Raw genomic sequence first — 12787 nt, 5'->3', positions numbered from 1 at the left:
AGGGGAGGAACATGAGGAGCTGCTTCCTTGTTTCTAAGCAGTGCCACCCTAAGCAAAATCAATAAATAAAGAATGATTACTAGGATTTTGGGGCCGGCCCCGTGGCTTAGCAGTTAAGTGCGCATGCTCCGCTGCTGGCGGCCCGGGTTGAGATCCCTGACGCGCACCGATGCACTGCTTATCAGGCCATGCTGTGGTGGCGTCCCACAAAAAGTGGAGCAGGATGGGCATGGATGTTAGCTCAGGGCCAGTCTTCCTCAGCAAAAAAAGAGGAGGATTGGCAGATGTTAGCACAGGGCTGATCTTCCTCACAAAAAAAAAAAATGATTACTAGGTTTTTAAATTCATCACTTCATCACTTTTCACAGAATCGTAGAACATAAATACTGAAATGGACGATGACCTGAAATAAGTGAAAATGTTAATGTGCAGGTATATATAAAGGGAAGGAATGAGTATTTATGATTAATATGGAGTAAAATTTAATCTTTTATTTTAAACATGAATTAAAATATTTTTCATTATCTGAGAGGTGGTCAACATTTTGATATAGATATAGATATATTCACTATAATACTGAAAAACTAAAAATAATCATAATATCTAGCAATCGAAGAAAGGCTTTACAATTATGGAATACTCATTTTCTTTAAAACCGTGCATTAAGTTTATCATCAGAAAAGAATCACAGAAAAATCTACTTTAAAAACTACATATTTGCAAATATACTCTACAATAAAATCATTTTGTACGCCTAATTGTCTTAAAAATGGAAACACTATCAATTTAAGTTTGAGATTACAAAAATAGTAAAATGTGTCTTATGGTTGATATTAAACATCAAATGTAGTCTTATTCCCAAACTATAAAAACAAACAATAAAGCTACGCCTGGTCAGAACTCATGCACCATTTTATAACCTGCCCTCTCATGGTGCCTGCAGCAGTCATATAAAGCTGCAATTCTCCCTTTAAGCCTCACCTTTGAGTGAATTGATTACTGACAGTTTCATTTTGTCCTGGAGGCGCAGCAGTAAATTACAAAACATTCACCACTTTCACCTTTATATAAATTACATTCTGATAAAGAAGTTGAAACCTTCAAAGTCTCCTACTTTAAAATTACATAATAAAAACCACTTTTGTCATGGAAATGTTTTAATCAGTATGCCTAGAAGTTGTATTCTGAAAAAATGTATATGTAGTAGAAAAATATGGATTCTAACATAAGATATTCACTAAGTTTAATTCTAAGAACATAGTGCTTTCTCTTTCTAAAATTTAGTGGAAAGTTAGGTAAATTTAAAACAAAAAGGTTCAATGATTAAAAGAGTTCTGAATATAGTCATAAAGATACTATCTATAACTCTTATTGCATTGTAAGTCAAACACAGGTTGGTATTTAAAAACTTTCACTTGCAGTAAACACTTTCCTATGCTCTATTTTCAAATGACAAGTCACTAAGATAAAATAACTTGCTCCAGGTCATAGCATAAGTAACAGAATCTAGATCTAAGTTCAAGTGTCTCTGACCTGCTGGCTAAATGCTACTAGAACATCATATATTGATTTAAATATGAAAAATAAGAAACTTCTAGAGTCCCTATTCAAGTTAATCAATATTGCCTATTAGTAACATCTGCACAATCACGATAATGAAATATCATGAAATCTTCAACATTATATTCAGGGAAGATTTAATATTAAAAGCATTATTTGTATTCAATTAAAAAAACTTGTAATCTATTCCTTATATTATAACACCTGATTTGTCTGGTGTCAGATAATAAAGATTTACATAGAAGCAGATTTTGTAGGTCTGACCTGTCCAATATGATAGCTACTGGCCACATGTGGCTATATAAATTAAAATGAAATAAAATTAAAAATTTAGTTCCTAAGTCACACTAGCCACGTTTCAAGTATTCAATTGCCACATGAAGCTAGAGGCTACCATATTGGACCATGTAGGTCTAGAGTTCAGAAAAGAGGTCTGGGCTGAAGATAAACATTTGAGAATCACTGACATATGGGTTTAATTTAAAGTCATGAGATCACCATTGCCAAGGAAGTGAATATACATACGGGATAAAAGAGGATCAGATTGCAGTGGAACAATCTAATAAGAAATGGAAGAAAAGAGGAAGAATCAGCAAAGAAGAATGAAGAGTAGTGGTTAATGAGATAAGAGGAAAACCAAGAACGTGGTGTCCCAGAAACCAATGTATTAAGAAGCGATCAAATGTTGTCAAATGCTGTTGATAGGTCAAGTAAGATAAGGACAAAGAACAGACCAATGGAATTAGCAATGTGAAGGTCACTGGTGAGCTTGGAAAGAACAGATTAGAGAGCTCAACAAATTTATAGAAGATGAAAAGTGATTAGAAACATCTGTCTGAAAACATGATGGTGAGCTGCAGCAGATACAGAATCTATCCAACAATGAAACTCAGAGGCCCTGTGAACACAGAATCAGCATATTCAGTAGGGGGCAAAATAAAACAAAACCTGGGAGAAATAAGTGAAGGTTCATATATAAAACACGTAGGCCAAACAGGATGCAGATTCCACATAAAATGGATGCTGCTGAGCATTAACCACAAGGCAAAAAAAACAAAAAAAAAATCAGTGGAATTGCCTCTAAAAAATAACATTGAACAAACCATTTGGGAAGAGTGAAGACTTCTGAAGTGGATACTGTTGTCCCACTTATTCTCATTCTGACAGCCTGACAAGTAGACCCATTTATCTTGCCTGTTTACCTGAAATATAAGCTGCCAGTTAATGTCTTAGCCATATATACAAAGTTCTCAGTAGACTTTCTGCTAAGGTGAACAAAACAGTGAGATTATAGAGCTATTTACACAAAAGAAGAACACCATATTTGTACCCAGTCCTTCATTTTAAAAAATAGACAGAGCCAGCCCTGATGGCCTAGTGGTTAAAGTTTGGCGCTCACTGCTTTGGCGGCCTGGGTTCATTTCCTGGTCGCGGAACCACGCTACCTGTCAGTTGCCATGCTGTGACGGTGGCTCACATAGAAGGACTAGAATATGCAACCATGCACTGGGGCTTTGGGGAGGGAAAAAGAAAAGGAAGATTGGCAATGATGTTAGCTCAGGGCAAATCTTTCCCTGCAAAAAAACAAAAAACAAAAAAAAAACAAAAACAGGAATAGTAGAATACAAAAATAAATAAATAAATAGACAGATACCAAGGATCATCAGATATAAAGGAAAAACCACCGGCATGAAAGAAAAACACAGAATAGATAAACATATGAATCAACTGAACACAGAGGAAATATCAATTCAGAGAAGAGAACTTAGAGAGATTTAGGAAGATGTAATGACGTCCACAAAACTTTGATGCTAGAAAAAAGGAATAAACAGGACAAGAAAGAAAGCATAAAGACCAAAAGGATGATTGGTAAATTAGGAAAGATCTAGAATAAAGAAATGAGAGGGCTCTGAGACTGTGCCAGTTAGAAAAAGGAATCAAAGATGGTTCCACAGTTTCAACCTGAAAAATGGCAACGCTGTAATTTTGTCAGAAATGAGACAGAAGGGTAAAGGATCGATGCTCCCTTCAGGAAACTCAAGCTCACTCATACAATGATTACATTTCTGTCACACACATGACAACAAGTGGTTAGCTTACATATCATGCCACACAAGTTTGAGGCTGAATATCTTTTCTGAGATTAGATTTCATATTTCAGAGCCATGCATACTATAATAGATCTGTTTAACTTTGCCTAAACTCCCCAAAATTTTACATTTGATCTTTTAAATAAAGATTCTATATGCAAATAAATTCTATAAATCATCAAACTATAAAAAAGATCAATTAAGAAACTGTTAATAGATCAATTGGAAAGCTTTGGAAAAGGTAAACATCAGGATATCTGTAAAATACAAATTCAATCATCTGCAACGTACTTTGGTTATGTTAGGATTAAATTATGTAGTTTTCATATTCATTAAATCAACAAGACCACATTTTAATTTTTATAGTTTTCAATTGTTTTCCTTTTATTTTTCATTGATTGTTAATATAATTATTTCACTTTTAAAATTAATCCACTTTTGGGAAAATGCTACAGTATCCTTTGACAACTAAATTTAGTAGTTTCTTAAACAACACACACACACACACACACAGAGAAATGTGACAGAGAAAGAAGAAAAGCTTAAAGTAAGTTTTCCATTTTTAACAGATCAGGGAAAAGGTTGAAAATTTTAAGGCTGGAACCATATACACCGTATAAATATCATACAAAATTGTTTCTTACAAAATAAATGGCTAGAAAATAGTGGACAAATTGAAGCTCATTCAAATCAGCAGATGTAAATGAGGAGAAAAGTTTGCATTCATATTCTCCTCTCAGAGGGTATTAGGAGAAATGTGGTACCTGAATGGGGACATTAATATTAAATGCATATCCTTGTGCATGAAGAACCATGCGTTAAGCATATTAATATTTACTAGAGTTGATAAAAATGATTTTTAAATTAGGAAATAATAAATATGTACAATATACTTTAAGTTATCAACATTGTTAGAAACACCATACTACTTCAAATAACATTTATTATTCAGGAAATATAGGGGCTTTCGTTACAAATGAGGATAAGTTTTAATCTTTAACAAGTGGATTAACTCAGATCACTGGAGAATTATGTAGTAAAATACTGATATTGGCTACTAAAATGGTACCTTATACCTTTAACGTACCAATAAAATATTAATTTTAGAGAATGCAGCTATGAATGACAACAAAAAATCTAATAAATGAAATCTCAGTCTTTGTGGAAGGGAAATATAAAATAGTGATGTGTAAAAGGAAAAAAATTCACGTGATCAAGGTCTTTTGTTCAGTGTCTGGAAAAATCCAAACATGAAAATGGTGCCACCTCTAGGGTTTTTGTGTTGACTGGTACTTACGTGGAAAGCCAAAGTTTGGAAAGTTAAGTGGGTTCCAGTGGATTATTTAAGCTTGAGATGCTTGTTTGAAAACTTTCCTCTTAAAATTACTTCATCTTACTGTCTTGTTTGAATGCTTCTCAAAATTCTACATCCCATTATTTGCCTCTCTGACATGTTCTTTTTTCTATAATCGTCACTTAACATATTTTATTAAATCATGTCTTAAAAATAAGATTTCCTCCATTCCTTTGGCCACAATGCAAACTGCATTTCATTTCAAACTTAAAAAGAAAAAAAATCAAAAGAATCTCCCATAAAATCTCATGTTGTTTATTCTCACAGTATCTTATGGATTTCAAAGTACTAAAAATATTTTTCTGCTCCTCACAACTCTAGGAAGTAGAAAATTCACACACAAGTAGAAAACAGAGACACTACACCGGGAGAGAAAGTTAGCTGTCTAAGATAAGAGCTGGGAAGGGGCAGAGTTAGGGCTCAGGCCCAGCTCTTCTGGCCTCCTAACCCCAGGTCCCATGCTTTTTCCACCACAATGCACATGTGCTGAGTTTAGAAAGATGGTTGTTTTGGAAAACAAATTCTTGTTTTAAAAAATTGCATAATAAAAACATTTTTTATTCTTAGTACCACAAAGCACATTTAAGGACATCTGTCTACAGAAAATCAGTTGATTCTGTAGATTATCTATGATAGTGAATTCCTTTCACCCATTCCATCACCTGAACTGAAGTCTTAGAATTCTGGAGGTTTGAAATCAGAATTCAATGAAATATTTTTTCAATTAACAGTTTAAAGTTCATTAAGCAGTACTAACAGAAAACTATGCCAATTTTGATAGTATGAGAAAGTTCTTCGAAGCTCATTTTACCTTCCTTAAAATGGAAACCCCCTTTTACCATCAGCTGTGTTTATTGAGAGTCATTCTAATTCCTAATTTTTGCCAAAATGCTTTCTTTTCCTTCCTTTGAAATACAAGAACCATCATGTTTCCGGCTTAGATGTAATGTACCATCTACAATGAGTTATATAAGGATGTCACAGAATCTCTGGTGAAATTACGACCCAGGATTCATTTTAGATTTGTTGTATTATTTAAAAAGTTTTGCATTTCTATAAAAAAGTAAAACCTTAATACTGAAACCTTGAAAACAATAAAAATAAAATTTAACTGGGAAAAATAGCTCATAATTTTAAGAATTGGTCAAGGGAATAAGGGCATACTTGCCAAAGACATGCAAAATAAATGGAAAAACACAGTTCTTCAAATATCATTCAAGACGTAGAAGCACACAACAGTTACCCTGACAGGTCTCTCACCCAACACTGAAGTCATCTGAATCATCTTGATGATTTTGTTTAAATCAAATACCTTGACTGTTTAGGATACGGTAAAAAGTTAGATTAAATGGTTGGCTATCAAGTTTAATATATGTTTATATGGTCTAATGGAGAGTACAAACAAAATATGGAGAAAACAGGATTGATTATAAAATTGATTATATTTAAAAACCATGTCACACTCTGCCCTCCCAACCAAACTTCAAGTCTACAGTTAAAAAAGATGATATAAAGATTGCATTAATAAAGTCATAATAAGAAAAATGAATCATTTTATTTGTATGATTCTACTTATCTATGAATATGAATTAAATTAAATTTAGTGCAGTGATGTGAAAAGATATATTAAGTACATGAAAATGAAACATGCTGTCCTTCAAACACAAACACGCAAAGATGACACAACTACTCTACTGCCTACAGAATAAGTACTTCCTGCTAATTTCTGCCCCCATAACAGTCGTTGATTTTATTTCTTCCTGAGTAATCCACGTGTTAAAATCTACTTCTACAATAAGCACTCCTGAGATGGCTGAATGGGATCGGGGATTCAGACACACTATCACAGAACAAAATTTCTCTGTAGGGAATTTCTACATTTGAGTAGAGACTAAATACCACAGTTTCACTGAAACCAGACCTTAAAAAATCTAGTAACTGGTAAACACAGAATTATATTTAAAGGTCAAAGAAAAATGTAAATTCATAAATCCTTAGAAAAAACCCTCTTGACACCTCAGTTTTAACAACTACACCTGTTCCAAGTAGTCCTGTTCAGATTATTATTCTGCAGTACATCACAGATCTCTAAAGCTAGTAACAAAAGACAACACGTACAGCCAGAGGACCACCGGGCAGAGTGGGAGGACAATGGGCCAGGGCCTAGTAAGGGTTCCAGGCACGGTCTCGCCGAGCACCTCGAGGAGGCATCTACTTCACCTCCTGCACTGTGCCCTGCTCTAGGAACAGGCAGTCGGGTGTGTAAGGATGAGAAGTCCTGAGCGAGGAGTGACACAACTGCCACCAGCTATGTGAACTTGGACAATTCAGCCCTCCACTGCTCAGTGTCACCATAAAGGGATTGAAGAGAAAGAGTTTTCAAGTCTTAGAAGCTCTAAAAAGATTCCATTCCCTATGATTTTCCTGTTTACCCCACTTCTCAGAGAGTCTTACTGAGGATCAAATGAGGATTTATATAAATAAATTTGTATACAAACAGAAGTTGCTGTGATTATTTAATAGATTTTCTTCAATGTACTAAAGAAATATGGAAACAGTTTTGAGAAGCAACATAACATTACGAGTTATAACCTACAATTTAACCTACAATGTTAAAATTAAAAAAATTTTTCCCCAGCTTCATTAAGGTATAATTGACAAGTAGAATGGCATAGTTTTCTTTCTTACAAAAATTACTCAGGGAAGATTTAGACTTTTAATTTTAATAGAATTAGCTGCTTTATTATTTTGTAATTAAGAACCTAGAGTAACAGCCTGATGAACAGTTCCTAAAATAAGTATCTAAAGAGTTGTATCCAGCTTTTTTCCTCTCTAACCCATCCCTCGCTCAGACATCCACTGAATTTTTTAAAAACACATTTTATCATATCTCTTTCATACTCATACCTTTGGATAGCTCTATTTTATCCACAGAATAAAATGTGAATTCCTCAGTGGGGCACAATTTGACTCCAATCTACCTTTGCAGACTCAGTTCTTCCTAAACATATCCATCTCACCATTTCCTCCAGCTAACCTAAGAGTCAAACCACTCCCTAGCCAAGTCAAGCTCTCTTCTAATGGTGTTTGGTTACCTGCTCCATAGCTCGGCATGCCCTCCTGAACCTCCACCTGCTGATGAGGCCAATGACAAAAACAGAGGCAATATCACGGAAGGCTTTATAAGACGGGGCATGGACTTTGCAACTCATTCAAATTGTGACAGAAAGCCATGTAAGAGTTTTAAGCAGGGAAGTAATACGATCTACTTTATTTTTCTAAGACTCATGTTGGCTGTTACGGGGAGAATAAGCTAAAAGACAAGAGTGGAAGGCGGGGAGTGGAGGGAAGAGGAGGAATCAAGAACAGCTAGTTTTACCCAAACAACCGGGCTAAGGTACTGGGAGTGCTGGGCCTGGGGAGACCTGTGTGTGGCAGGGGAAGTGCAAGTGGAAGGAAGGGTTTGGGGGCAGGAGTTCTGCTGGGACATGTAAAGTCTGAGAAACCTCTTAGCTGCTCTATCCCTCTTTATTCCAGTGACCCTTTGTTCACGCTGTGATTTTAGAATCTATCACACGCAGATATAATTTGTTGAATGCTCATTTGTCTCCCCAACCAGACTGTAAGCTCCTTTAGGGCACAGACCATAATATTTAGTCTATATCCTTAGAAGAGAGCCTTAAACAAACTAGCCAAGTAAAGTGATTTTAGAATGAATAAAGGTACTGTTCTAGACACTCTGAAGAATACAAACCAAAGAATGACTTACTTTTCTAGCAGTCTCCATTACCTAGAACATACCCCGAAAAAAGTCAACAGAAGTTACAGCAGACCATAAACCCACTTTAGAGCCTAGCCTTCCAGCATATGAACTCATATGCAATATATCACATCAACCCCTGCTCTTAAGCTTCTAGTGTGCGGGCTAGTGGGCCCATACTGACTAGCTCTATGTAAACAGCCTTTTATACTGCACCAAGCCAAACATCTACAGGTACGACTTGAATATTAAGATAGGTTTTCAGTAAGACTTTTATTTTTAAACATCCTATCTGTATTATTTGTTTCCGTAGTCCTGTATTTCACCTTCTAATAGATTATTTGTATAGTCAGGAACACTTAACTATTTATCCCCTTTTAAAACTGGTTTCAATACTGAACAGAATCACAGACTTTTTTTAGACAGAAACTCACCAAATCCAGAGCCCTCATTTACCTGTAGAGATGAGAAAACTGATGCCTGAAGAAATTGCTCAAGATTCTATAGCCATTTAGAAATGGAGCCAGAGGTAGAAACTAGTTCACCTGTTTCCTAGTGCAGGATTTATTTTCCACAAAGATTGACTTCTGATGAATAAAATGGATTAATTTGGACATTTTGCAATGGACTACATATTCTGCTTTTATAATTTTTCTATACCCTGATATCTCAATAAATTTTACAGGAAGGATACGCCTTAAAATGATGTCAGGCATACTAATAACTAAAACAAAGTCAAGTGAAGCAGTGTTAACATGTTATCATATGGCTTACTGGTAATGCTCCTGGGATAGTTAGTGCACACATGAAGGGACATGCATGATATAAGAGCCCCACTCAAGGCCTACATGGCCATGGAAAACTGAAGGTAAATGGAGCCAATTCTGTGCATAACTGTGAGGTTTGCAAGGCTTGCCTTCATCATATCCAGCTTTCCCTTAATTCTTTATCTTTATTCTTTATCTGTCTCAGTGGAATCACTCTTCCATTTCAAAGGACTTCGTATCTATCCTCTCTGCTCTTTCCCTTTACAGAAAAGGAAAGAATTTTATATCTATTATCTACACCTTGTTGGTCAATAAAACTTAAGACACTACGTGAATGAATTTTAACCAACAGATTAACTCAACCAGGCATTTCTGTTCTTTGCCTTTAATCTTGAAGTGTAGAATGAAAGATATGTTCCCAGAAGAATTTTAGACCTCAGCAAAAAGATGATAGGGATCAAGTGGTGAAGATAGGTTCCCTCCCTCTCAGTCATTAAAATGACAGGATCTGAAGGCAAACTAAGTATCTAGTTAGGGTGCAGAGAATAAGAATCTAAGGCATAGCATGTTGTGCACCCTCCATTGTACATAAGAATGACCAACATTATTGCTCCAACTTCTGGCAGATATCTGGAACACTAGAAATTTAAAATTTCTAAGGTTTGGGATAATTAATTATTACAGTGATTTGAAATTAGAACTCAAAGTATTTTCAAAGCTAGCAGGTACTCATACTCATCATATTTACAATATATTATATTCATTTAGTACCTTATGCTTACAAAGTGTTTCATATCTGCTATGTGATTTGAACTTCAACAATATATAATGCAAACATGACTTCTAGTTTTCAAATGAAGATTCTAAGGTACACAGGTAATAAAGATAATAAAAGGCACAGCCAGGACTGAACATAAGAATTCTTGATCCATGTGTCTTCCCACTGCAATATGTAACTTATACAGCAATATTAACATGCAGCAATATAAAAATAACTTGCATATGTGAACTCCAAATACTTTTAAAGCAGAAAATATTGTCTCCAAATTTCTAAATAAATTATGTTGATCTTTTCAAGCTCAAATTTCTTCTTATTATAATCTCTGTCAAAGATAATTGTTTTGTTATTCTCAGCTGTCTCATCTTTCTAAAAGAATTCAATAATAGAAAAAATACTGCCAAAAACATATAGTTAATGAACAGAAATAGTCATCTTTCAATACCAAAAATACACATTTCTCACCTAGATGCTTTTTCTTTGATATCCTTTGAAAACCTTACTCAAATTAATTTAAAACATTAGCCAAAAAAACTGCAATTGTATAGTTCGCTTCAACTCTGGGACTTGTGTAGAATTTTGTAACTAGCTTCTTTGAATATCTTATTAATTTGCCAACTTTGAAGAAACATGGTATCAGTGGCAGGTTGCATCCTGTTTCTGCCAAAATGCATGTTACCTTGGTGTTCCTTGAAATGAATTGTAAAAGGAGATTATCCATAAATTATGGTTCCTTTACCCAAAGGAAACTGAATCAGATTTAATATTATACATGTTTTGCTCAAAAGAATAGAGGTTGAGAGTAACTACTATTAAAGTCACCAAATTCAAATTTGCTTTTGAAATAACGGTAGTGATTTTGAAAGAAAAAAATGATGCTACAATATGATTCATCAAGTGTGCAAACTGACCATTACAATGCTATGAGTTATATTCTGAAGTGGAATAAATGATATCCATTTAAAAAATAGCACTAAACATTTAAAAGAAAAGTCAAAGCAAGAAAGGGGCTCACCAGTCTCAGGGAAACCAAACTGACGCAGGATCTGATGAGCGGCCAGCATGTTGGACTGTTTTAACTTAGACTGTTGTGAGGAGGCTGATGTTGAAGGAAACGAGAGATTTTTGTTGACCTGTAAGAGGAAAGGCAAATCAGAAACTAAGGCGTAATTTCCTGGGTTACTGATGCAAAAACTGGATGAGAAATATTTGCTTACAATGCAAACTAGGACACGTGGTAGGTCAAAAGGAGTGGTAATGATTTATATGCTTCGTTTTTAAAGTTTACAAACCTTCATAGTTTTTATCAAGGAAGGAATACAGTGGTAATGAAAGCGTAACCACAGGAAAGTAAATCCGCCTTACTAAAACAAGTTTACTCATCATGGAATTGACTTTATTAATAACTTAGAGTGGTGTTAAAAGTTGTGCAAAAAAATGCAAAAATAAAAGTTACTCCTTGACTGCTTTCAATTAAGAAAGAGTTATTTCTCACATTTCTCTAGCATTTTGTGAAATAGCAGGTACTTCCTTTTCAGAGACTGCACAGAAAACACCTGTAATATTCACGTTTATATACATCACGGTGACATAGATAACACAGCTGTAACCTAACTTGCCAAGCAAAATAGTTTCCACTGCATCAAAACACCTTATTCTTAAGACACTTTTCAAAAACAGCACTAAAATAATGATAAAGTAAAATTTCTGTAAGTAAATACAATGTTCTATAACACAAAAAACCTACTATGATTGTTTGAGTACAAGAGTCTCAAAGAAATGAAATGCATAACAAGTGCAACATTTTAAGTACAGCTATCGTAGGAAAATGAACAGTTCACAAAAAAGTTTTAAATGTTTAGTAAATTAGTAAATTCGTCTTGTAACTTAGACTTAATTTCAGCAATAATCTAGTCTCTTCTTCATTATTAATAAATCATTCATTATATCCTTATTACTTTTTATCGCTTTCAAAAATTATGAGAAAATGATCTAACTGAAAAATTTGAAACAGTTTGAATTTCTAATTTACTGCAAAACAGTAATCTGTGAATTAATAAAATGTTAAATGATAGGTTATGGTATATAAATATTAGTATATGAAAATAGCTCCTTTCTCCCTTTTTTTTTTTTTAATAATCAAAACCACACGGAGGACTTCCACTGTATCAGTATTTAAAGATTCCATTTTGATGTTCTGTATAAGTAGTAGTGGGTTGTGGTTACGTGCTTTTTACCTGACTCATTATTTATATAATGTTTGTAAATACTTCTCTTCTTTCACTGACAGCTCATGGTATATGTTAGATTAAGTTTTTCTCTTGAAGCAAAGAGCTTTTACATACTTGGTGAAAAAGTCAATTAAGACCATATAATAATACAGTTCTAAAGTTCCAAAACTGTTATGACACCATCTTATAAAAAACAAAAATATTTTTCAAAGTAGTTAGATGGGGTCAAATACCAAATCAGTGCTAA

At 34.3% G+C, this 12787-nt stretch overlaps 1 protein-coding gene across 17 annotated transcripts in view; it reads right to left on the bottom strand.

The window, feature by feature from the left end:
* Window positions 1-12787, bottom strand: part of AHI1 (Abelson helper integration site 1) — a 183334-nt gene that overhangs the window by 84787 nt on the left and 85760 nt on the right. For all 17 annotated transcript variants that reach the window (XR_009223525.1, XR_009223526.1, XM_058566218.1 and 14 more), the window contains one exon: window positions 11325-11442. Coding sequence is in view for 15 of the 17 variants with exons in the window: in XM_058566218.1 (XP_058422201.1) it covers window positions 11325-11442 (118 nt within the window). In the remaining 2 variants the exon portion in view is untranslated. The remainder of the gene's footprint in view (window positions 1-11324; window positions 11443-12787) is intronic.

This window comes from Diceros bicornis, chromosome 23, assembly GCF_020826845.1.
Source record: "Diceros bicornis minor isolate mBicDic1 chromosome 23, mDicBic1.mat.cur, whole genome shotgun sequence".
NCBI classification, from domain to species: Eukaryota; Metazoa; Chordata; class Mammalia; order Perissodactyla; family Rhinocerotidae; genus Diceros; species Diceros bicornis.
Note: the sequence above shows the minus strand (reverse complement) of the source record. Positions and strands in the feature narration are given on the sequence as shown.